At 37.3% G+C, this 26,028-nt stretch overlaps 1 protein-coding gene across 5 annotated transcripts in view; it reads left to right on the forward strand.

Annotated features, from left to right (window-relative positions):
• LOC109097198 (disks large homolog 2-like) overlaps nt 1-26,028 on the forward strand; it is a 206,903-nt gene that overhangs the window by 125,604 nt on the left and 55,271 nt on the right. For all 5 annotated transcript variants that reach the window (XR_006161001.1, XM_042765209.1, XM_042765210.1 and 2 more), the window contains one exon: nt 21,151-21,204. Coding sequence is in view for 4 of the 5 variants with exons in the window: in XM_042765209.1 (XP_042621143.1) it covers nt 21,151-21,204 (54 nt within the window). In the remaining variant the exon portion in view is untranslated. The remainder of the gene's footprint in view (nt 1-21,150; nt 21,205-26,028) is intronic.

The following is a 26,028-nucleotide window of genomic DNA, read 5'->3' on the forward strand; positions in this document are numbered from 1 at the left end:
CATATGGATCATTAGTTCATCTCCAGGCAACAAAAACACTATCTATCTATATGAGCTGATATATGTCTATGCTTAGACATCATGTCTCCTATATCAGATCTCTTCATTTTTTTTCCACCTTTGTCTCTCATACACAATATTATTTGTATTTGATCTGTTCTTCCACACTTCATGCCTTCTCTCTCTGTCTGCCTCTCTCCGGGAAACCTTATAAGATGTGCAGGTTAAAACTTATGTATAATAGATGGAGCTCTCGGCTGAAGCTAACAGATGGGGGGAGTTTGAGTTATGGATTTCAAAATGTCATACTGTTGATACGCAGAGCAGGGTGGATATAAACATATGCAGAGAGAGAGAGATGAGTAAGGATAGGTTTTTGAGATGAGTGTTGGCCCATATCTAGAGTGCCTTGTTTAAGGGTCTGCTTTTCTTTTTTGATCTTTGTGTATGGTAGTCACGAGGCAACCCGATTCATGTTCCTCATCCTTGCCTATCCAGCTTTATCCATTGACCCCATGGGAAAGAGAGAGAGACAGAAAGACACAGTGAGACAGGGCTGTTTTGTCTGTAGCTGACCAGGGGCTGGATAATCCAACACCACACAATGAATGTGAGCAGAGCAGTTTTGACCAAATCATGTCTCAGAGCGAAACCTTTCTTGTTAATGCAACACAAACACCAATTTTAACACTGCGACACAGACAGCACACATTCACACCTGTAACATAGACGTCAAAAATAAATAAAAAAATACCACAGCAGCACAGTGTCTGACACAATCATGAAATAAAAAAAAATATCTATGATCATATAAAAGGCTGTTGCTTCAGCTATAGACTTTTGGCCCTGTAAGCTGTTCAAAAATAAACCTCCGTACAACACTTTTCACACTCTCAATTTATTATTTGTCCACCAGTAATATCCAATCATTATTTACTTATTTTGTTCCTTATTTATTTTTTAATTAAAAAACATGGTAAATGGTTTAACTTTTTGTTTTCACTATCACATTATGGAACATCTATTACATTTTTATGATGAATTTTCCTAGTTTAAGATTGAAATTCTAAGTCAAGGGTAAGACTATAATATATTTATTCAATGTGATCTTCATAGAAAAAAAGGAGAAAAGTTTAATCTGTTAGTTTTAATAAAAAAATGAATTGAATATTTACAGTAGATTTGTATACAGCACAGACACATCCCTTGATGGAATCATATACTGTATATCTCATTGCATTTCTTTTTCGCCCATTCAGACCAGGCTGCAATTGCTATAATGATCAAGAAGCTGTCAGACCATTTCCTCTGCGAACCTGATTAGCCGCTTGTTGTCATTTAGCGACATTTAGCGCTGTAATCAGAGAGATAACACATTTAGCCTGTCTATTCTGGGATTTCCCATCATCCCTCTTTGTCTGATTTGGCAGCATGGAGTCCAGGCCATGGTTAATTGCTGTTTTTGTGCTTTGCACGTTTAATTTTCCTTTCACACTCAACATCCTGTAATGCGCGTTTAAGCCTGCTGAGGCGTTCCCAATGTGGTGAATTTAAGTTTGGCTCGTGTCTGCGCCTGATAAACATCACTGCGTGTGGATGTGTGTTTGTCGGCTCCATTATTGATTGGCTGTAATCTGGCAGTGGCCACTCAGTGGAGTGATGTTCCCCTAGGCTTTAATTATATCCCCATGTGCTTTGCATCTCAGTGCTGCCCCACGCTAATCTCATCTCATCTACCTCCCCTCCGCCACCCCATCACTCTCCTGATTTATTGAGTTTTTGTCACTCTCTGTGAACCTTTTTCTCCCTACCACACCCTGAAAAAAGTCCAACTAAGCTTCGGTTAGCCTAGCCTACCATAAAACAGGCCATGGCCAAAAAGATCCATCTCAGCCATTCCACTCACATACGCCATCCCCCGATGGAAGGAGATACTCGTCCAAGGATGAATAGACTTCATGCTGTCTTCTCGAGCAGCACAATGATTTGTTTGAGAGTTAACGCCTGTCTAAGCCTGGAGTTCTAACTGTCCTAACATCCAAAGCCGCTGGATTTGGCTTCTGATATTTGACCGACTTTCGGTTTTTTAAAGAATCAATGGATTTGTTTGTTTATTAGCCAAAAGCTATGAGAAGTCAATTTTATTATTTATTTATTTTTTTTTTTTTTGCTGTTTGGCTCCACTGGGCTGTGGATATGTACATTGTATCGGTGTTAGGGTGACCTTGTTGTGAAGCTGTCCATTGATTGGGTGCATTCGAAATGCTTTGACAGAGGCTTTTGTGGAAGTTTGTGCATTGTCCAGCTTTGCTGGGCGAACTGCCATCCGCCATGAGCTACACGCTGGTGAATAATGGCCTTTTTCGGGAGAAGTTCCACCGAGGAAGCGCGCCCAACCTTCTCGCCCCTCCTCGAGTTGAATCCTTACGACCGCTGCACAAACGTCTAAGCATGGAGGCCTTGAAAACCAAAGCTCCCGACTTGGGGCCGATTAAATGGCCGTCGCTCGTCACCATCTGTAAATGGAAGCAAAATTTGACTGAGAGACTTCTAAAGAGACACCGAAGGAGTTGCAGTCAGGTTAGCAGCTCTTTATTCAGTTTAACCCTCAAGTTTAAAACAAGAAGACCAGCATTCCATAAACAGATCTTTTAGACAGGGTTTCCCAGGCAATAAAAGACTGAATGGTTTTCAAGACCAGACTACTTAAGAGGAATAATTGTTCACAATTCTCCATAGGTCCTTTTAACCACTTTCTCGCTTTTGTTAGATAATGCTATTTTAATTTCTCTGTCTCTCTGGTGGATTTAGCCACTCTTCCAGTTTTTATTGAACCATTGAACTGGTTTTATAATTTCTGAAGTTGATTACACAGTCCTGGCTCTCGACCAAATGCGTTCCGTGAATTAGCCTTTGAAACATCACCCACAGACGCTGCCGGCACTCAGAGACATTTTCCAGTGGAAAAGAGACTAATGAAACTAATCTATGTAAGAGCTGTCTTCTGTCTTTAGAAGGATGCCAGAGTTGTTAAAACAATTTAAGGTTGGATGTGCAGCCTGAAGTCATATTCAGACAGAAAATGCTCAGGAAATTCTATGCTGTGTAGACACTGTGAGAGGTTTATGTACGTTAGGCTAGATGTGCTATCGCAAGCATCACTCTTAAAACTCTTGCAATTTGTGGTGTTATTATTTTTTGAAGACAGTCCAATCAAAAAAGCCAGTAGTCTTGCATTGAAGGAGGCACTGAGCTATATTTAGGGACCAAAATATAACAGAGATTTAGGGAAGGGGACTTTTGACTTGACCCTAGCAACCACATAATAACAACAGTTGGTGAGCAGTGCACAATCAAGCGCCTGCATTTATTTATTTTATTTTTTTCAGAGAACAAACTTGATATACTCTAAATAAAGTATATTTGAGGTAGAAGTTGACAAGGTGGAAATGATAAGAGGACATTAAGACCCTGGGGGAAAGGGACAAGCCATTGAGGAGCTGAAACTGTCTCTAAGGAGTTGAAAATGTCTTTTAGTGAACACTAATAGTGATTATTATGGTGCTGATGGTGCTTAACGCAATGGCCATAGGCTGGGTTTAGGGAATCTCTTCTTGAACCCAACAAAAAGCTATTTCTCCAAAGTAAGTGTTGGCACTGCTTCTGTATCTGCAGAGCTAACCTCGCTACACCTTGCATTAAATTATAATCACTCCACTGTTTAACTTTCCACTCTTTAAAATCTCCCTCTGCTCCTGGGTTAGCTAAACCCAGGAGGAGGTCCTCATAACTTCCAGCACTTTTTATTCCATAATTCAGTGAACTGGTGTGGTTGCTAAATCAGAGGCCAGGTCTGACAGCTATTTTGGCAGACTAGCACTCCTTCAAACTTGTACACCACAAGCTCTGTTCAAAAGCTGCATATTGTTATTATTATTTATTTTCTCCAATGAACATTTTTGGGCAAAAATGTAATATTTAATTAAATATTCTGTGTTTTGCCTATTATCAAGCTCATTTGGAATCTCCAAAATTATATCAGTAATATATTTAAAATCAGTAATAATAAAAAACAATAAAATCTGACAGCAATGGTACAGTGTTATTTTAGCATTATTAATATACTATTGTTGTTTTTATTGAAATTTTATATTTTTATTTAAATTTTAGTTTTCATTTAATTTTTTGTTAGTTTTTAATAATTTTGTCTTTTTTATTATTAATTTCTCATATTTGTTTCTATTTAGCTCTATATTTATTTCAGTTTTAATTTAATAATTTTAATTTATAATAGTTTCAAAATTATCTGGGGTTTGAATCATGTAGTACTTTTATTTTATTTAATCTTAATTTCAGTTAACAAAAACAAAAATCAAATTAATTTTTAAGTTAGTTCAGCAATGTGCATGGGCTTTCTGGACAAGACTCTAATGACTCTAACATTAAACACCTCCTATGGGCTCTTAGTGTTTAGCATTCACTAAATACTGAACAAAGTTTGTCACTTCAGTTGATGATTGTCAGACTCTGTCAAACTTTACAATAATTGCTGAGTTAAACCAGTAGTGTAAACATGCACACATTCTGCGGCAGTGTCATTGCCTTTAATGGGCATGAACTGACTATGTGCTGCAGTTGGCAAATGACTGTACCATCATTCCTCACTCTCAGTTCTGAGACAGAGCGGCTGTACAACAGTTTCATTTGCTGATCCTGCAACATGACTTTGCCAGTGAGTAAAATCATTCACTTTTCATCTGAAGTAGACACTCAGGACAACGTTTTCAGCAGAGATACTTGTTTGATCAATCACACAGGAGCTAGAGAGAGAAAGGATTTAGGGGAAAATATGTTTTTTTGGGTAGGTTTTTTATTTTTTTTTTTAATCAGTGCCAAGATCAATCCGAGGGCCTGGACTAATTTTGTAGCAACTTGTCCAATCTCAAAGTCTAACCACAAGCCCCACCTTGTGGTGGTAAATATGAACTACAGCAACAGCACACACGGGACAACCAGATTAACACTACACCTTCCTGCTATGGTAATAAAATCACATAATGCACTATTTGATGATGCAAAAAAAGTTCTGAGGTAATACGTAAAGCTCCTTCAGTGTTTATTTTCCTAAAAAACCTATTCCTAAGGCCTACAGTAACTGATGTCCATCATTTGCCTGTCAGACTGTATGTGGACTTTCTCAGCATATGGCCATCCTCTCTCTAAATTACACGAGAGATGGGCTCTGGACCATAATGGCTTTCACTGAAGCAATAAATGACCTGTCACACACTGACAGGGCGAATCAACCGCTTAAACTCTGCCCTGCAACGTGGGTTTGAATTTTTTGTGGGGATCTTGCAAGTCTTACAGAGTGGGAGTTCTTGTCTCATCATGTGTGTGTGTGTGTGTGTGTGTTACTAAGACACGTTTTAGCCTGAATTTGAGAGCACTGGAAAACACAGTAAGAGAGGGGGAAGGAGAGAAGAGAGTCTTTCAGTTCCTGTGAGTACTAAGACACGTTGTAGCCTGAGTACTTCTCTTCTATTAAGAGCCGCATGAGAGAGAGGGCTTTTAATTAGAACGCTGATCCCAGACACTCCCAGTGACTGTAGTCTGAATTATAAGCAAGTATTTTGTCATTCATTGTGCTGTTTGAACAGCACCAACTTCCACCACAGTGTCCAAAATGAACCTTTGCCAAATGCTGAATGCAAGTTGGCTTGGGTGAGCAAATGGAAATGTGGGGATACTTGGCGTTAAGCCGATAACTTTATTACAGTAGGAACTGCAACATGACGTGGTTTGAATTGATTGTTACAATGATAGTCAAAACCTCACAGGTGACATTCAGCATTCAAATCCAAGACATTCAAACGTCTACAAAAGAAAATATTTATTGTGATTTGTACGTGTTCTAATTACTTCTTTAATCTAGGACACTGAAATTTTTTTATTTATTTTTTTATTTATTTATTTTTATTTATTTATTTTTTACTAAGGATGATTTATTTATTTGTTTTATTTTTTATATTTTGGTTTGTCACAAATATACAAATAAATATAAAACTGCATAATATTTGTGCTATCATAAAATAAAGAAATAAAATAATATTTAATCATTATAATAATTAAAAAAACATTTAATTAGTAAATTAAATTAATATTATAATTTTTATTGTTGTTTCAGTTATTCATTAAATCTAATTTATATATATATATATTATATACTGTATAATTATAAAATGGATGTAATTAGTATATAATTCCTCTTATACATGTATAATATGAATATATTTTTTTAACATTTAATAGACATAAGTATTTTGACCCTTTTGATCTTTTCATCTGCATTTATGTGAGTAAACAGTAGGAAATATGTGTCAACTAAGATGGCTTGTCGTGTACTGGTTGTTTTCAGTGTGTATTACATATACAGTGATTTCTGTTAATATAACATCCACATAGATGCCATGTTCCCTCACCCTTGTGAGTGTAGCTGATTGAGTGGGCCCTGTAATGTGTGTGAATGTCAGGGTTGACCACCTGTCACTTGATGGTCTGTCTGTTGAAAGGTGGGAAAATTAATTTGACAGCATTATGACATTTTCAACAGTATTATACATGGGTTTATCTCGGTGACGTGGAATCACAGCTTGCTGGCATCTATGACTAGCCTTTGGCATTGACACGTAGCATACAACTCACACACACACATCCTGAGGCTGTCATCATTTCGAGCATTGACAGTAATAAGTGGTGTTTGTCATCATGTTAAAAGTGTAATAGGATATGCACAACACTATTGAGAATTAGAAATGGCTGACATTTCCTCACTGGATGATTTAGCCACTTCTTAACTGACTTCTCTCACAAATTTCAAGTATACATTATTCATGCATTATAATTCTATCCTAATTATCCTAATTATAATTCTGTCCTCCAATTGGCCTTGTTAGCAATGGAATACTAGTTTACTATTTACAGAGTACGGGGCTGGCTAAGTGTCCATGGCACTACCTTGTATTTTTTAATTTTTGTATTTTTAACTGCTGCATGCTACACTGGAGTCACATGACATCAGCATATTGCATGTAAATGGTATCAGATTATCATCTTTAAATACAATAGGTTATTTTGCATTTTCAATGCAATTTTGTGTTAAAAAAAAGTATTGTTTTGGTAGTCTGATGCCTCATATTTGGCTGCAGTGGAGGTTTTCTGTGAATAATGATGATCACTTGGCTTTAGAGGTCATGAAATATGATTCATTTATAGCCCATTTGAAGAATATCCTGGCCACTCATTTCCATACAAAGAAAGTCAAAAAGACACAAATTTTAGATGGCAGTCCTTTACCATCATCCCTTTACCATACATTCACATTCTGTTCAATCCCATTAGTAGAGCTTGATGGTGTTTGTGTGCCCTGCAGGTGGGATATAAAATGTCACAAGAATTTAATTGGAATGGGCGAGGAGAGAAACCTGCTTAACTGTAGGATCAGATTAATTGAACGCTCCATAGGGATGGTTAATTGTACAAAATATTGTATGATTAACTGGCATTTAGACACTTGGAATGCCTACACAGCCACACATTCTGAACAAATCACAAAAAACCCCAAAAAAAAACTAAAGTGTGTTTTATTCATTTTTATCTACTGTATGTAAACTCACCCCCAGATGGGAGTATAAACCAACAGCTAAAAGACTGAATCCTAAACAAATATTAAGCACTGGAAATGCTTCTTTGAAGATAAATTGGCTTGTTTTTTGTTTTTTTTTCACAGCTGTACTGTGTGCTATTGGCCAGTAGGTGGGGTTAATGTACAATGGTTGAGCAGACAGTCAGCACAGCACTCTGGGACTGAATTTTGATGTAGCTGGATGGTTTAACTTAAGCAGTTGAGCATCAGTTGCTGAGCATAAAGCCCCTTGTTTTGATTAAATGTGACTAGGTTGGTTATAAATAGAAATCTTATTGAATTAATGAGGCTCAGTGATCCACAAGCTACAGGCTATAGCTCTGCTGTTCCATGCACAGTTTTGTGTCTGCTGCTGAATTATGGATTACAAAATTTAAAAAGTTTAGTACATTCTTAAAATGCAAATAACAGGCAATCTTTTTCATTATTTAAACATTATTTCAAATGGAGTTTTTCCTTTAAAGTTGCTGAAAGCTTTTGCTGAGAAATTGCTTAAATTCATTAAATAATAATTTATAAATAATAAAATTATATGTTGTATAAATAATAATAGACATTTAAAATATGTGTGTTCTATTATTATGAATAATAATAATTAAATCATATTAAAACTGAAGCTATTGTTCAACAGCAACTTCAGTAGTTTATAAGAATTTTCTTTCTTTCTTTCTTTAGTAAAATTAACATAAATTAGTTAAATTATTTTTAATTCAGTTTAATTTAAATTTGTAGTTAATGGTTTGTTAATAGTGGGAATTGGACCTTAAAATAAAGTTTAACCCACTTTGGTTTAGGGACAAAATCTAAGTCTGTTGGGAAATGTTCTGCTGTGAAGTCCACACCATTCCTGCTCTGAAAAAGTCTGCATTGCAGGCACAAAGGTGGTGCTCGTGAGCACCCTTCTGAGACTAAAGTGACAAATGGGATGCTCTATGGTCTTGTCGACTTCACTGATGTACATAAGGAAAGGCCATAGGACTGCAGGTCCACATCAAGTGTGCTATTTGGGACAGGGCCATTAATGTGCCTGTTTTTCTGCATTGCTTGGAAATCTTGAAAAGAGTTAGGCTAATTAACTCTGTTATTGTTTGATTATTAATATGATTAAATATAAACACACTGTTCTAGTGATTTTTCAAATACTAAGGATTTAGAAAACTTATTAGTTCAATTTGTACTGCTTATGCATTTCTGTCTGCCTTCAGGCTATGTGGCTTATATCTCTGCATAGCTGCAAGCTTTTCATGTACTTTGAGCTTGCTGCAAGAGATCATTTGAATGATTTTATCAAGTTGAAAAAGTGCAGCTGTCAGTTAGACATCTGTCTGTCTGTTTGGGGAGTTTGGGGTTAAGGCAGCTCAGTCCCCAGCTGTTCAGGGTTTGATTGCTTCTGCCTTGAGCAGAGATGCTGTCAAGACACACCGCCAGTTGAATCATCAATTGACAGAGCTTTTTTCAAATACACACACAAACACACTCGTCTACTCTTTCTTGTCTTATTCCGTCTTGTGCTCTCTCTCTTGCTATCTTCCTGTTGTTTCTTAACTAAAACATGCCTAGTGTCTACAAGTAGCTAGCTTCTCTCTCACACTCTCTCCCTCTCTCTCTGACGCGCACACACACACAGAGCCCTCTCACTTGCTCTCTCACTGTTGAGAGCACACTGCTCAGATAGCGCCCAGAGTAGTGCCGCTCACCACAGCTGCATCCTCTGAATGCAAACCCAGAGACAGGGAGGTGAAACACACAGGGCAAGAGGAGGAGAGGAACGTGCATTTGGGATGACGGCTTACCTGAGCAAGCAGCATAGCTGCTGTGTGGAGATGCACGGCCGTTTGGGAGATCGTGGAGGGGGCGAGGCTCCCTGCTCTTGCAGCTGGCAGCATGAACCTCAGCACGGATACAACTACCAGCCCTCGCACTCTCCGTCCATGTCCATCCTGCCCCGTCAGAGGGCCAAACTCACAGCTTCACGCTCTGAGAGCTCCTGGAGGAGTCCCAGCCGCGGCACACTCCAAGCCAAAGGGGGGAGCTGCGATCTGTGGACGGAGTATGGCTGCCATCCGCACAGCTGGCACGAGCCGTACCAGGTAACCGCTGCCATCTGGGCTAGGTACCAGGGGCACAAGCTGACAGGTGCATGATGGGTAGTCAGATATGAGGGCTAGAAGTAAGAAAAGCAAATGAAGCGAATGCGAAAGCGAATGAAAAAATCATGGATAATTCATAGAATTTAATGTTGGAGTTGGAGTTTTTTTTTTTTATATATATATTAATGCAGCAAAACTGTTTTCAACATCGATAATAATAAGAAATATTTCTTGAACAATGGCAAAGTAGAATGATTTCTCAAGGATCATGTGACACTAAAGAGTGGCGTAATGGCTGCTTTCCATCACAGGGATAAATTACATTTTATAATTTAGTAAAATAAAAAAAAAACTTTAATAATATTTCACTATAAAAGTTTTTGAAAAAAAACTTTTGAATGGTGTATATTTAATCTTTATCCAGTAATCACAAACTGACAACTGAAAAAGTAATGGAAACTGTAAAATGCTAGCTGGACCGAGACTATTTTGCTTTTGAATGATGATGGTTGTTTAATATCCGGTATCAGAGGTTTTTTTTTTATATATATAGTTGAATGGTTGTTGTATATGTTGCTGTAGCTGTTCTCCTAAGTGCGTTTTGCTCTTCTGTAAGCATGTATTACCGCTGGAGCCCCTGTTCTGACATGCTTGTTGTTCTTGTCGCTGGGTGTGCTGATATAACTTTGCATCGCATGAACAGTTCTATACAACATGGCTCTCAGATCACAAATACTACAGCAGTGATGATAACGTAATCTGTTTGTTCGTGAGCGAGACAGATCCAGCTAAACGCCCTAGATCAGGCCAATGCATCACACCCCAGAGTGCACTAACACAGCTGGATGCTGCACTCCAAAGACCCTCTGTTTAAGTGTTTATGTGTGTGTGCGCACTCTCCTCTTGCATTATCTGTGTTTATTAAACTCCAGGATTATCTAGTTTAGCAAAAGTGGAGCTCTCTTTTGGTATTTCCTGTGTTACAGCTAAAGTCATCCAGTGCATGTGACACTTATTTTGTGATTTGTCTTAATATACAGTACATAAATAGCAGTGGAGGATTTTTCTGCCTGCTGATCGGTAGATTATCATTTGTTTTGACCCATTTCTCAGCTGAAGTGCATGGCAGTACCAGTATAGATAGAATATACCACTGAAATATGGAAATTGGTCCTGTGATTGATAATGTAATGGCAGACACGGTAAGGCTTGTGAGAAATGACCATGTGGCTCCGCATCCATCACCTGTCTCTACATGAAAACACCTCCACACTTCTCATCACTGGTGATCCAGTGTGATATATATGGCAAAGGAGATGCTGTGTGCAGACTAAGAGTGCTTTTCTATCATATTTCAGCTCAAACCGTTGACTGGACATGGTTAGACCTTTGATCATCTTTTCAGAGAACGTCATCAAGGGATGCTACTAGCCAGTTGTCTCAATATAGAACCAATGGCAAATGAATGTATATCTCTTTTGTATATCTTGCTTGTTTATTTATTTGTGTGGTTTCTGTGTGTATACCAGCACACACTAATTTGTATATTAATATTTAGTCAGTTTTATAATAATAATAATAATTATTATTATTATTATTTGGATGTATTGTCAGCAGCCATTATTCCAGTCTTCAGTGTCACATGATCCTTATTTATATGAAAATTATTCTAATGTGCTGATTTTGAAACATTTATTATCATCAGTGTTGAAAACAGTTGTGCTGTTTTTTTGTTGTTGTTGTTTTTTTTGCTCTCTTTGATGAATAGAAAGTTCAGATGAGCAGCATTTATATGAAATTAAAATATTTTATAGCATTAGAAATAGCTTTACTGTTACTTAAAAACCCCAGAATATGCATTTGTGTACATTGCGTCTTGGTAATATCTTTACCAACCCTTTATAGTCAACTTGGATACTTCTTTAAGTTGCTGTCTCTATGATGTTCAAGTAAGGCTGTTGTTGTTGACTTTTTCTTCTTGTGCATTATTGACGGTGGTGTGGTAGCTCTATGTATAGTTTCTGTGGCCTGAATTATTGAGAGCAGTAAAGTGGGACAAGAGCAGAGGCTCTGAACACTATTGCAGGACCTCTTTGAGCAGCACATTACACATCTGCAGACCAATCATTATTTATCATCATATGTAACATTGGATAAGCAAAGTGCAAACTATGTAGACTAATTAGTTACTTTCTCTTCTGTGGTATATAATACCATTTGCTGTCATACTGTTTTCCAAAGGGCAAAATGGACAGGATACTGTAGTTATTTATCTTCATTCAGTTCTATTTTTAAATGCTCATGACAAGTCCTTTTGTTTCAATAGAGCATATTTTTAATCTGGTAATGTGACATACGACAAATCGATTTAGAAATGTTTGATGAGTAGTTTAATTCAAGTTTCCATTCATCACTCATGCAATTTTATTCACCGAAGTGCAGTTCTCATAGCTAGGGTGAATTGCTAGCATTCATAAGGACAACTGTAATTATTCCACTGTGCATATTAACACACAATTAACCTTGGTATTGATGGGTTCCTACATATGCCGCATTGTATTAATCATGTTTTGCCTGAATTGCAATGCACTTCACATGCATTTTTGAGGCGACAAGCCTGTTTGGATCTCATAAACATCTGCACAAAACACAATGATAAAATATGTCTCAAAAGACCCCCACTAGCTAGAAACGTATTAGAGAAGTTGGATGTGATGTTTTAAGATACATAATGTAGCATAGACTCTGGGTTTAAACTCAGGCACTTTCTTGGTCTTGTATTAGCCTGCACCTTACGTGCCCTAACAGGGCTGTAGACTAACTTTTTGCACTGGTTGCACTGGTGCACCTAAATTTTTTTTCTTAGGTACAGCAGCACAAAAGTTAGGTGCACCCAAATTTTCGACCGCATCGCATTTAACTTTGTTTTACAAGTTCACTTTTTTTTAAATCGCTGTCCATATAGGCAATATTGACTTGTAAATGATTAACTAAGTCTGGTCAACATAAACTTCTTTATTTGAAGCACAATTCTACAAGAAAGGTAACTTACTGAAAAAGTGTTGGTGCGTAAAGTGCTTCACTGAGATGAAATTTAAACTTAAAACATCTCAAGATAAATAAAATCTAAATTAAGTGTTTTAAGAGCTTCAAACTGAAAATCTCATGGCTCAATGTCTTATGGACTATTCTCAATTACAGTCACATGCCCCTCGGATGGCCAACTCCTGTAGTTTGGCCTTCTTGATCTTTGGCCTTGGCTAAACCAGCTGGCCACACTCTCTCTCATCAAAGTCTTCCAGACTTGGCCCCTCTACACTGATTCTTATCAGATCTTCCACTGTGTCTGAATGAACGGATGCTCTAGTGTCTGATTTGAACCGCTAAACAGTCCCTAAACAGCTTATACTACTGTCTCAGCTGTTAAAATAGTTCAGTTTTGTATGTAATAGCAAAGTGATTATATTTTGTTTCTTTTTTTTTATTATTAATTTAATTTAGAAAAATGTTTGGAGCATTTTTTGTTTGTTAAATATAAGTAATGACCAAGCGGCCAGTGTTAGACAGTGAGCCTATGTTTGATCAATTTAGCCTTTTCAAATCATCACAACTCACCTAAATTAAAATCTATAGATATAAAACAGTTCAAGCCTATAACAATGTTTAAACGTTAGACCCAGATAAATGTGCGCTATATCCAATAGTTTGTGCGGAGATGCTTCAGGACAGTAGAGATGCTTTTCAGTAGATACGCCATCATTTTTGCTCATAAATTTAAAATTAAAACATCATACATAAATTCAAATGCACTCACAATATCAACAAAACACAATACCAACAAAAAATAACAAACATGGTACAAAATAAAGAAAATGCTTTTTTATAAAATAAAGAAAGCGCTTTCTGCGTCTTGTCTTTAACAGGAGTACAAAAATGAACCAAAACTCAGTGAAAACATGCCTTACAAACGTGATAAATATATCTATAGAAAGCTTTAAATGATCACTTAATGAAATAAAACAAATCGGGAAAAAAAAACTCTTTCATTCTAATCATAATCCGTAAAGATGCATTTCTCTCTAAAGGCGCGTCTAATGAGATGGCGAGTCAGGATCAGCAACTTCATTCTTGCGACACAGACTCAGAAAACAGTTGTTTTTTATTAAATAATTTAAATATCTCCTTACTATTTCCCCCTGTCACATTTATGGTAATTACTTTTGCCGGTGCTTTACGGCAAGCTTGAGCCTATTGCCTGTATTTGAATGGAGAACTGTTCTTCTGTGCTCCTGCTGCGGGACACTAAACACAGTCGAGCCGCTCTTGACAGTCGCAGTAGCACGGTCTCGTGTTGTTTCCACCAGCGCGGCAATTTTTTTTTCACTAATTGATGGATGACTAAAATATAAAAGTTAGGAGAAGTAAAACAGGTGGGAGGCCTGGCCTGCGTCTGAACTATGACGTGAAAATTATCTCGAGGGGTGTCGGGGCCGTCGAGCTCGGGCTGAAATGCAGGGCTCTAGTGTCTGTTGTTTAACCACAGGGAGACTTTCAGAGTCGCAGAGACTTTTTTTTCCCCTCAAATGGCTGGTCGCACCGGTGTGACCTCTGATTTTTTTTAGTCGCACCATTGAGAAATTAGGTCACATGTGCGACCAAATTGAGAGCCCTGCCTAAAATGCTGATGTGTTGAAAACAGACACTTTTGTTTACCAAGACTTTTCCCAACTCTGCAGAGGCATGAAGATGCTTGAAGCAGAAAGTCTGCCCCAGTTTGGTTCCACAATAAGCCCTTAAGATGCTTGTGTTTGTGCTTTCTTTCCCAAACACTGCAGAGCCGGTCTGTGCTACACCACACACACACACACACACACACACACACACACACACACACACACACACACACACACACACACACACACACACACACACACACACACACACACTATTCATATTAAATGTGGATTCAGACACAGCATCTTATCTCTTTCTTGCATCTTTAGTCTTAAAAACACCATGGTTTACTATGATATGCTGTTCCATTCAATACCACGCCTTACCATTTTTACTGTGTACACACATAAATTATTTTTTATCCCTTAATGTTGATTGATAGCTGTGTGTGCAGATTATGTAATGGCATCACCTCTGTGCTCAGCTGGGCCACGTGAGTACTGGCTGGCTGAAAGAGGCCGGTCGTGCTCTGCATCAGAGCGTTTGCAAGCACTTCCACACAGATAACACTAGAAATGGGCAATGGCCACTTCAGCCGATTGTGTCTACTCTAGAGAGTGAATTAATGAACACATCAACAAAGAGTCTGTGTGCCTGTTGAAACACTTTTTCTACACAGATTTATTCAAATCCGTTACATTCTGTCCAGCTAGGGTTTTAACTAAGTACTTGCTATTTTGCAGTGTGCATTTACATTGAGAATAGATGCTGTCTGTGTACATTGAGCTTCTCTATTTCCTGTATATTAATTCTCTTGGGCCTCATTTATTAAACTCTCCATATATTTAATCCTAAAAGTGTACATATGCACAAAAGCTAGATTTTGCGTACGCACAAAAATTTTACGCCAGAACCTGTGAAAACATCCCTTTATAAATCCCAGTCAGGGGAAGATTGTGCGTACGTGCATCTCCACCCCATCTACTCCCCGAAATCACCATATATGGAGCTTACAACACCTAGTTTTACTATGTATAACCTCATCTGCCTATCATTTCCATGCATATTCCCATCCACATGACACCATGTGGAAATGTGAAATACGGACTATAAATGACATTTGACAATGACATTACATTGCTAAAAATCATTTGGTATTATTGTTATGTTTTAAAATAAATATATCAAAATATCCATAAAAACAAAAGGGTATAAAATAATTCTCAGATAAAGTTTTTAAATTAGAGTTAATCTCATTCATTTCCACTGGCCAAATAATATTTTAATTGTTTTAAACATTTCAAATCAAATAAAATGTATGCAGTTTTGCTGCTAAGATGAACATCTTTTAGCTATTTTTAGTGGAAACGGACTACTTATGTATTGCAGTGTAAATACAGTACAATTGTCTGACTTGGCGCGTCACTGACAAAGTATTTAAAAAAGGAAACATGCAAATCTTACAGTTTTCTTCAAGTTGTGTCCTTCAGATACAGTGGTATTTTTCATAATATTGTGGAGATGCATTCACACGACATCAACACCTCCGTGCAGCTGCGGTTGTACAGTAAGCTATTATCGTTCTGGTATCGTAATTTATTATCGGACCGTTCGACCACTGAATCCAGCAGTGTTTACCATAATGTTGAAGTAAGTGCGCATCATTGGTCATTGTTCTCGCTAAAAATATTTTCTCATAACATGAAATCTGCAGTTTCTGGCCCACACTGTTCTGTAGTTTATTAAAAGTTTATTCATTCTGAACGTGTAGCTTGTCCATATTGCACCAAAATGCAACACTGCACTCCCTTGGGTCCGCAGCAACACACCCGCCACGCATCCAATCGACACACGTGATGTCATAATAAAAATGCAAACAGACAGGCAGACACACAGAGATTCCTGCCTTTATTACACCGTGTCTACATCGAACACGACAGTTGTTGTGTCGCACCGCAACAGCTAAAATCTGTCTACACTGGACGCGACAAAGCAACCGTTGAAAATCATTTGAAATTTGTGTCAGTACGTCATAAATTTAACGCAGCAGCAGTTTACTGTCGGGAATTATCAGCCGCATGTGCCGCATCCAGTGTAGACAGCATAACAGGTTCTATTCTATTTTGTTCCACTGCGCCGCTTGCGTCCAGTGTAGACACAGTGTTAGAGAGAAGAATATGTTCAGCCCCCTCCTTCCGAAGCTTCGAATATTCGGTGTTGATTACTATCGAAGCTTCAAAGTTCAAAAAATGATATTCGGACCAGCCCTAGAAACTACATCATTGCACAGGCTTCCGAACAACATTAATATAAGAGACCAATGGCTAATGTTCATTAATTCGGAAATACCACAGCAATTTAGTTCGAACTTAACCGTCTGTTCTGCACATTTCACAAGTGACTGCTTCATCAATCAGGCACAGTTCAATGCCGTGTTTTCAAAGAAGCTACTCCTCAAAGATGCTGCTGTCCCTACATTGTTGGGTCTGACCTCAAATCCGCAACCTGTAAGTAAACTTCTCACACATTTTATGTTACATTATGAAATTAAAGTTTGTAAATGGTTATTCAATGCTAACGTGATGCTAACGTCAACTTACTGTATCAGTAGGAAAGCAACAGTTGCGTAGCTTACTGCATTCTGTGTTTAAAAAAAAAAAATTAATTACAATTCTAAAACATCCTGTTGTAAGCGCGTTTGAGGAGGTGGTTGGTTGTCTCCTGTTGTCGCCGGTTCAGGGTCTGAGTTCAGCACAAACATGTAAGGCCGGACAACATTTCCCTCAGCAGTGACCATCATTACCAGTGTTTCTATTTACCTTACAAGCCACAGCAGGCTATAGCATTCATGACTCTAGTTCACTATGGTAGGCCTGGCCCCAATAGATCCTGAAAATAACAGAAAAATACAGTACAAAGAATGGAGAAATGCAATGCATTTTTGTACTTATTTTACTGTTATTTTCGGGATCTACTGGGACAGTGATAAAGATCTACCCGTTGATCACGATCGACGGGTTGGCGACCACTGGTCTAGAGTGTCTGTACAGTGTGTACATAGTTTATTTGTAAATCCTGATATGTGCATGGAAAATTGTGTATGTACTGTATATTTCTATGCCCATTTTGTGCATACACAATGGTTATAAATGAGGCCCCTGGTACCCTCTCACTGTTGACTCTCCTCTCAGCTTCCTACAGTCTAGTTCTCATTAGCTGTAGAACTTAGATGAAGAGATGTGTTATTCCAGCAACCCACTGCCCTTGATGCAGCATTGCCATTCCAGTTCTCTTTGATGACAAACTAAGCAATGAATAAACCCATTTTATGTGGAAATATCCAAGGGTTTACAGTTTGTATGTTTCAGCCCTCACTGTCTTATTTCACACAAGATATCACCAGGATATTACAATTCTGATATATATATATAAGAATCAGAAATCAGAAGAATCAGAAAGAGCTTTATTGCCAGGTATGTTTACTAGGGCTGTGGATCTCCATAACAAGGCCGATGCGATATGCATCTCGATGCATTAAAGATACATATGAAGCAGCTACTGTTGAGAAGTGAGAAGTCACACCAAGGCAAAAAGCAGTAACTAACACATTATCAATATTTGGTTGCTGATCACCATTTACAAAATCGTTATAGTAACACATGTATAAAATCTAGTAATCATGGCCTGTTTTTTTTTTTTTTGGATCATAACAAGCAGACAAAAAGATAAACATGAGTGGATACCAATTTATTTGCTATGCTCAGTAACGTAAAAGAATGCTAGACGTAGCATAAGTGCTTTTATATTGTATGAAATAGCCTAATCTAAAAGAACGACAGCAAATGGGAATAATGCTGTGGATTGATGTGAACGACAGCAAATGGGAATAATGCTCAGAATGCTTGTGGATTAAACATCTCCGATGACGTTCATCACCATGGATTGATTTTATCGGGTTACAAGAAAAGGTAGGCTATGGATTTAATTGTGAACTGTTAGTAGGCTACTGATTTTATGATTGTGATATACTGTACCTGTGAAATGTCAGTTATGCACTGAGGATAACAAAACGTCTCAAATGCATTAAACAGCACAAATTTAGTTTGCCACAAAAATTGTTTGCCATGGTGGATCGATTTGATCCATGATTGACATTAACGGCTGCTTAAGAATAAGTGTGCACAAATTAGTGAGATTACATGAATTGAAATAGTCGTTTATGGAACCGCTTTAGCCCCGATTGATTTGTTAGGTTATTTCAAGCAAGGTTTTTGGACTTTAATTTTTACAGATGCAAATATGTTAGAAACGATACATTGTGATACAAATGCCAACTTGTAGCCGATGTACACTTTTTTAATATCGATGCATCGCATCGTTAACTTTTTAATCTTAAATTACTCTGAACCATATTCAGTTTCATTGTGAGGTTATCAAATACTCCAAAGCCTCATAAATAGAAAAATGACTCATCAATTCTTGATGTCATCTATGCTCTTCAGTGATAATCAGTCACGGTTTTTATATTTATCTCTGCAGAAAAGTTCATAGACACCCACATCCATAGAGTTAATAACATAGTGTCAGACAGAGTGCTGATGCACTTGATGTCTGATGTTAATCTAAAATAAATCTGCATATCATTTGCATATTAAAGAATGCAGTCATATTTATTTATTGTACAACCTAGTGGGAGCATGTAATGTTTTTACAAAGACAGATTCAAATTAAAATATGGCTTTAGCATTATATAGCTCAGAATAACAACATAATATTCATGATTATTTAATAGAAACCGAAATCTGCAATATGCAAGAGCTGTCTTCACATTTACGACTAGTAGTTTAGCAGTGTCATCCTAGTTGAAAATTGGAGTCATCTCTCTGGGTGTACAGTATGTGTCTCAGAGGATGCCCTCTTTATGACTCACTTTCTGAAATGGCCAATATTGCTCTTTGTCATCCAGGGAGACATTAAACTTAGCTTTTGCTCAATTACGTTCTGTTTGCTTTTTTATTTCTGACCATTAAACTGTCATATTTTGAGATAACGCTGCAATTATCTCTTTTATCTCTTTAATGTTTGTCTGCCTCGCCGTGATGGACCTCATCAGTAGATAATAGCTCCAGCTAGATGGCAAATTTCTGTTGTTGATCCCACGATGTCATTCATTACAAAAACACCTTGTGTGGGAGATGCCCGCAGTGTGTACGTAACCCTAAAGCCTACTGTATCATGTTTGTCTGCAAAATGACAAAGCATATGATGAACTGTTTGGTGTATTCAGATGCAATATTAGCTGTTGTTAGTTTCAACCTTTTCTATTAATAATAATGCTCAGCTGAAGGACAGGTGACATTGTTTTTCCCGTTACTGAATGATAGAGAAAGTCTGTGTGTCAGAATCTTTAGCCACGATAGGTTTTTTTTAATTTATTTTTTTAAGAGATCTCTTATGCTCACTGTGGCTGCATTTATTTGATGAAAAAATATTGTAAAAATCTTTAAAATGTGAAATGTTAGTACATCAAAATGTTATAATTATACATTAAATTATGTATTCCTGTGGTGACAAAGTTGAATTTTCAGCAGCGATTTCTCCAGTCTTCAGTGTCACATGATCCTTCAGAAATCATTCTAAAATGCTGATTTGGTGCTCAAGAAACATTAATTTATTCATATCAATTATGAAACAGTTGTTCTGCTTAATATTTAACCATATTAACCCTGATACCAATTTTTATTTTTATTATTATTATTTTTTAATGTGGATTCTTTGAAGAATAGAACATTCAAAAGAACAACATTTATTGAAATAGAAATATTTTTTAATGTTTCAGATGTCTTTGTCACTTATATCTGAATTTGGTTCATATGGTTCATATTTGAGGTCATATAAGGTCCACCCAAATTGACTGCATATTTACCCATTCAAATAATAATAGTTTTTAATTATAAAAAAATAATTGTGTCTGCGACTCATAATATTTCTTATATATAGTTTGAAAAATGTATTTGTCAGGTTTTGTTCTGCAGTAGTTCACATGATTTATTCTTGCCTCCAGCACCACAGATATCATTATTACAATAAAGGGAAATTTTTGCTTAAGTATGCAGTTATTGCACAGTGAATTGTGCAGCAGAACATTATGATGCGTAAAATGAGCTAATATTTTCTAATAAAGGTAAATGAAGGGGTTCCACTTTACAACACTCAATAAAATTACAGAGAAGGTACAGAAAAGACATCCACCTACCGAGATTTCTGGCCTCGCTGCTGTGTGGGAGAAATACATGACTTTGTGTTGTCATCAGAAGCTAGTAAAATAGCACCAGAGAGAAACAGGGAGAGATATAAACATTTTCAACAATCATAAGAACTTTTTTTTTTAAGCAATGATCATACTCCTAAATGATGCCATGTTTTCCATCCTTCATTTAATCGATCTGTGTGTGTGTAAATACGTTGTGTTCCATTACAGTGAGTGTTGCTGTCAACTGTCATTTTGAAGTTGTGTTCTTGATCATGGCATCTGTGAGCTCAGCAGTGCCCATCATGCTCTGCTGGATCCCTTATTAAAATCTAGGCCAGTTCACGCATCTCCAATCCACTCTGATCTTTATCTCTTTCTGTTTTCCTCTCCGTCTATCCCTCTCGCCTTCCCTTTTTCTCTTTTCACAGGCAAGTCCTGCCCCAATTATTGTCAACACGGACACTTTGGAATCTGTACCATACGTGAGTTTTGATTTTTCATTTATTTATTGCATGTTCATAATATTATGTACTGCTGTGACATTGCAGATCACCCAGTTGATCAGATCAGTGCCACACAGGCTTAGTGGCAAAGGGGTTTGACATCCTTTTTTTGCTTTTTATAAATTTTGTGTCATTTATCACTGTGCGCAAATAATATCAACATATTCAATGATTGATGACTTTTCATAAATCAACCAGATAAGGAGGCCAGTGATTATCAGCGGGTTTAGATTAGCACAGGCTTTTCTTTTAGGGGTTTAAAATATAAATGTATGGAGTCAACTGTTTTTTTTTTTTTTGGCGGGGCATATGAGAGAGATTTGATGAATGGTTTAAAACAGGAATTGGATCAAATAAACATATTTTGCTTGATACCTACTTAGAGAATCCCAAATCAGTTGATTATGAGATGCCATTTCAGTTAGTATGCTGCCTTAGAAAGTCGCTGCCTGTTCGCTATGTTTTAGATCAGAGTGAAGGAGGTAGGTATATGCAGAAGAAACATCACGAATTTGAGCATATGACAGAACAGGTGATTGAAGTGAATGAAAGAACACAGAGGGGGAGAGCAGTGTTGAATCAGACACCAACTCAAAGCGATAAGCACTCAGCAAGAAGTGCATAGAGTTTGCAGACACAGACAAACTAACAACACAGCTTGACCGTCAGTCAACCTTCAGTCAGGTTTTGTCTGTCTCCTTGCAAACTAATCAAAATAATCGTCTGTGCTTTTCCTTGTTTTGGCAATGAAGTCATTTGGCCACGTAAAGAAATGGCCAGCCATTTATGAACAACCTAGAACATTCTTTTTTGTTCTGCTTCCGCTTGTTTGTTTAGCCTATAGGAAAGATAAATCACAAATAATATCATTTTAATCACTCAGTTGTTTCTCCTAAACAGCAATGAGATTAAATGAAGATTTAAAAGGTCTCTTCCTCTGTTACATCAGGGAAAATATCCCTCTATTGCTCTGTTTCATTAGAAGAATCTCCTCCGTTGAATATACCTCTTACACACACCCTGCACGTTCACTGAGGATAATTTCATTTATTTCTTGTTTCCCTGCCTGCATCTCAGTAATGAAATATTAACAATGAGGCATATCCAGATGACTGTGGATGTGCCGTGTTTTAGTCAAAGCAGTGTAATTCCGTCAACAACGCAAGATTGACCATGACATCAAGAATCCAGCAACACACCTAATGCTGTTAAGATGGTTTAATTGCTTTTCTCCCTTCTTTTTCCTGCTGTTCTCATTTTAAAGCCCATTGTGGACATGTGTTGGAATATGTGTGAGATTACGATGATTATGAGCTGCTTTAAGCAGCAATCTGTCTCTGAAAGACCTTCTCCTAATATCCTAATACAAGAGAATAAGCAAGAGAAGATGGAGTTCCGGGAAAAGAAAACACTGATGTATTGCTCCAGTAAAGCAGGTGTTCACTCTGAGTTTAGCCTATAAACACAAGTGCGTGTGTGTGTGTTCTGTGCTCCCAAAATGCAAATCTCTAAAGTAGAACAGATTCACTGACCTTTTTTTTTATTATTTTAGCTGAGAACTTGAGAAAAGTCATTACTACAATATTAATGGTGCTATAAACCTAAAATGTTTGATATGACTTCACTGGGAATTACCATATGCTGCATTTACATACTTAATCTTCAATCTATCAATCTTTCAATCTAGTTTTGGGAGTTTTGTTTTCATACAATCTGTTTACAATCTGTGATGATTTTATTTAGGGGTGGACCACACATCGTATTAACTCATTAAAAAAAACATCACATTGTAAAATAGTTATCAAGTCGTCTATGTGGAGATAAAGACTCGACATGACCCCATAGACAAATGAGAGAGGTGCTGCAGTAAAGGCAGAGGAATGGACCAAATCAAGCTCATTATGCGTGTATTTATGCAATACATTTATCCCACACACATTCACTTACCCTGCACAGTATCATCTATTCAGTTTATTAAAAGGAACCTTGGTTGCTTTAGTGCAGATTTACCTCAGGTTAAATGCTACGTGGGCTTTGTGCTGTTTATAAAGGAATTGTCAAGGCTAGTTGAAAATCAAGCTCAAAAGACTGATTTTTCTTTGGAGTGATGAAAAACAAGAGAAATGTCTCCATGCATCTGTTGATGCTTCTGGAGGATGTTGAAGAAATGCAAAAGTGTGTGAAGCTGTCAGATGTAATAAGGTACATAAAGGAGTGCAGTAGACCTTAGTCAGAGAAGATTCTGTATTTAATTTGATGCAAAAGAAACATTCAGTAGGCTAGGTTGCAAAGTTGTCAAAATAAACAGTCTTTCCAAAAAGGTTGTGAAAATATAATGTAGGATATTGCTGAGTAGTTATTTGTAAGATACAGTTTCTCTTTTAGCAAAATCAAAGGCAGCATTTATTTTAGACGTAATACACTACACATAATAATATTTTTTTTTTCAGCAAGAATACATTAGATCAGAAGTGACAGTGAAAACATGTATGTTATAAAATAATTATATTTCAAATAAATGGTGCTTTTTTTGAACTTTCTATTCATCAAAGAATCCTGAAAAAAATGCACAAAGATATTAAGCAGCTATACTGTTTTCAACCTTAATAATAAGTAGAAATGTTTATTGAGCATTAAACCATTACAGGAATAAATAACATACAAGTATATTAAAATAGAAAACAGTTATTTTAAATAGTAATAATATTTCTCAATATTACTGTGTTTTTGATTAAATTGATTCAGCCTTGATGAGCACTTCTTATTTGTTTTCTTTCGAAAAATCTAATTGAAGTCGTCTTTTATTTAATGTCACCAAATATTAATAGATTATCTCAAGTGAAAACAAATGCACTGTTTTACTGAGTATTTGCTTGTGCATTTTGTGTGCTTTTTAGACTATTGCATTGTTAGCTTAGCAACATGCTAACATTAAACTGAGTCTAAAAAAGAACATTTGTGTAGGTCCATGATGCTGCTTTAGAAAGTAGCTACATATGTAGACGATAGATGAAAAGACAATTCACTCATTTTGAAATGGAGTTAAAATACTGCAATTGGAATATGCACAAACAATGAATATTCAGTAGACACTACAGTTTCAATCTCAACCCACTGTTGCCTAGTTTTAGACCTGTTGAGAAATCTGGTTAAGTGCTGTTAATTATGAAACCTCCACTGTGCTCCCTTTGTAACTGTAGTGGGAACAGAGCTAATCTAGAACGAGTGCTAAAGATAATCAAGGGGGATGACAAGATTAATAAAGCATTACTGAGTCAGTGTAGCTGTTAAATAACATCCGCCTAGCTTCAGCAAAATGACCTTTTCTGCCTACTTTAAACAGTGCCTTTTTTCATTAGCTGTCAGGAATAACAGTGGTTAGTTCGTAGTGCTAATTAGTCCACGTGGGTGTGGTTTGAGGAAACTGAGTCTTATTATGTCGCGGCCCAAGGGATATTTCCTGTTTAATCACTGCAATGGGTTTAAAAATATGCCATCCCATCAGCCTAAACTCTAAAGGGAATGCTACTGCTTAAAAGTGCCCAGTTCCTGCATTGTAGTCAAACAGTCGTCATGGAAACATGACCCGCTCTGCATCGTTTGCACAAGCTGTGTGGATGAACGCGGTCAAGCACATCGTACATTCGCGAGTTTGTTTGGTGCCACATTTGCAGTGACTCACCAGTTTAATGTGTGCTTTTACACCCCGGATGCTGCATGGTAAACTCCCCTCCCACCGTCCCCTCTGCAGCTGCACTCTCCCCCGGTCCCCAGCGTCTCACATTTGCAACACCATGCGGCTCAGAATGCTAATGCCACTCAAAGCCCAGTAATTGGGTCATTTCTTCAGGGGGAAGATGGAAAGGCCATGTTTTTCCTAACCTAAAGAAAAGTTCTCCATGACCAGATGAAGTGCGTGTGATTATCAATGTCTTAAGTCGGTTGATAAGGGGAGTTGTTCTATTCTAATGAGTGCTGCTGTTGTTAATGATCTCATTTACTCTGTCTTATTGGTTTCTCATGCTCATCCATCAGTTATCAGATCCATCAATTATCTCCCTGATTGTGTTTGTAGCCCTATTCAGGGTGTGCATATCCAGATGAAGAGCACTCGCACACGGGGTGATGAAACTGCAGAGAGTAGTTAGCATCAAAAAGAAGCACTTGTGTGCACTGTGAATAAAGAACATTTTGAATCCGACAATAAAATAATGGACATATCAGATGTTGTATTTGACCAAACTGTTTCATTATATTAATTGTGAAACTATTCGAGCAGTTGCATAGCATGATTTAGGCGTTCTTCTTGGCTGGTAGTGTTCTTTGAGAAACCCTGTGTCTGCATCCACTGACAATGAGTTTCTATATTACATGTTTTTTTTAAAGTAAAGTGATTGGGAGTTTGAACTTGATATTTACTCTTATTACTCTATAGTGATGTTCACACCACTGTATCAGTAAGAAGTCATATGAAATTGCTTATCATGTATGAAGAGAACCACAAATTTTAGCATTTAGCATTTGGGGTAATTTGTGCCCGATCCAGGATTCCAGATGCCCCCTTAAGTAATTCATCATGGTGTTGACTCTGGACCAACTAAATATGTTACTGAATCTTCCTGCATGACTGATGAGTGTCATCCAGAATTCAACAAATGAATTCATTTGAGAAATGTTGTGGAGTGAGATGCTCCCCGTTCGGCTCTGTGCTCTTGACATCTGTTTGGTCCTCATGTTTAAGAGCGGGTGTAGTCTAGAGACTTCCAACTGATGCTGTAAATGAAAGGTCATGTCGCTCTGAGG

This window comes from Cyprinus carpio, chromosome A10, assembly GCF_018340385.1.
Source record: "Cyprinus carpio isolate SPL01 chromosome A10, ASM1834038v1, whole genome shotgun sequence".
NCBI lineage: Eukaryota > Metazoa > Chordata > Actinopteri > Cypriniformes > Cyprinidae > Cyprinus > Cyprinus carpio.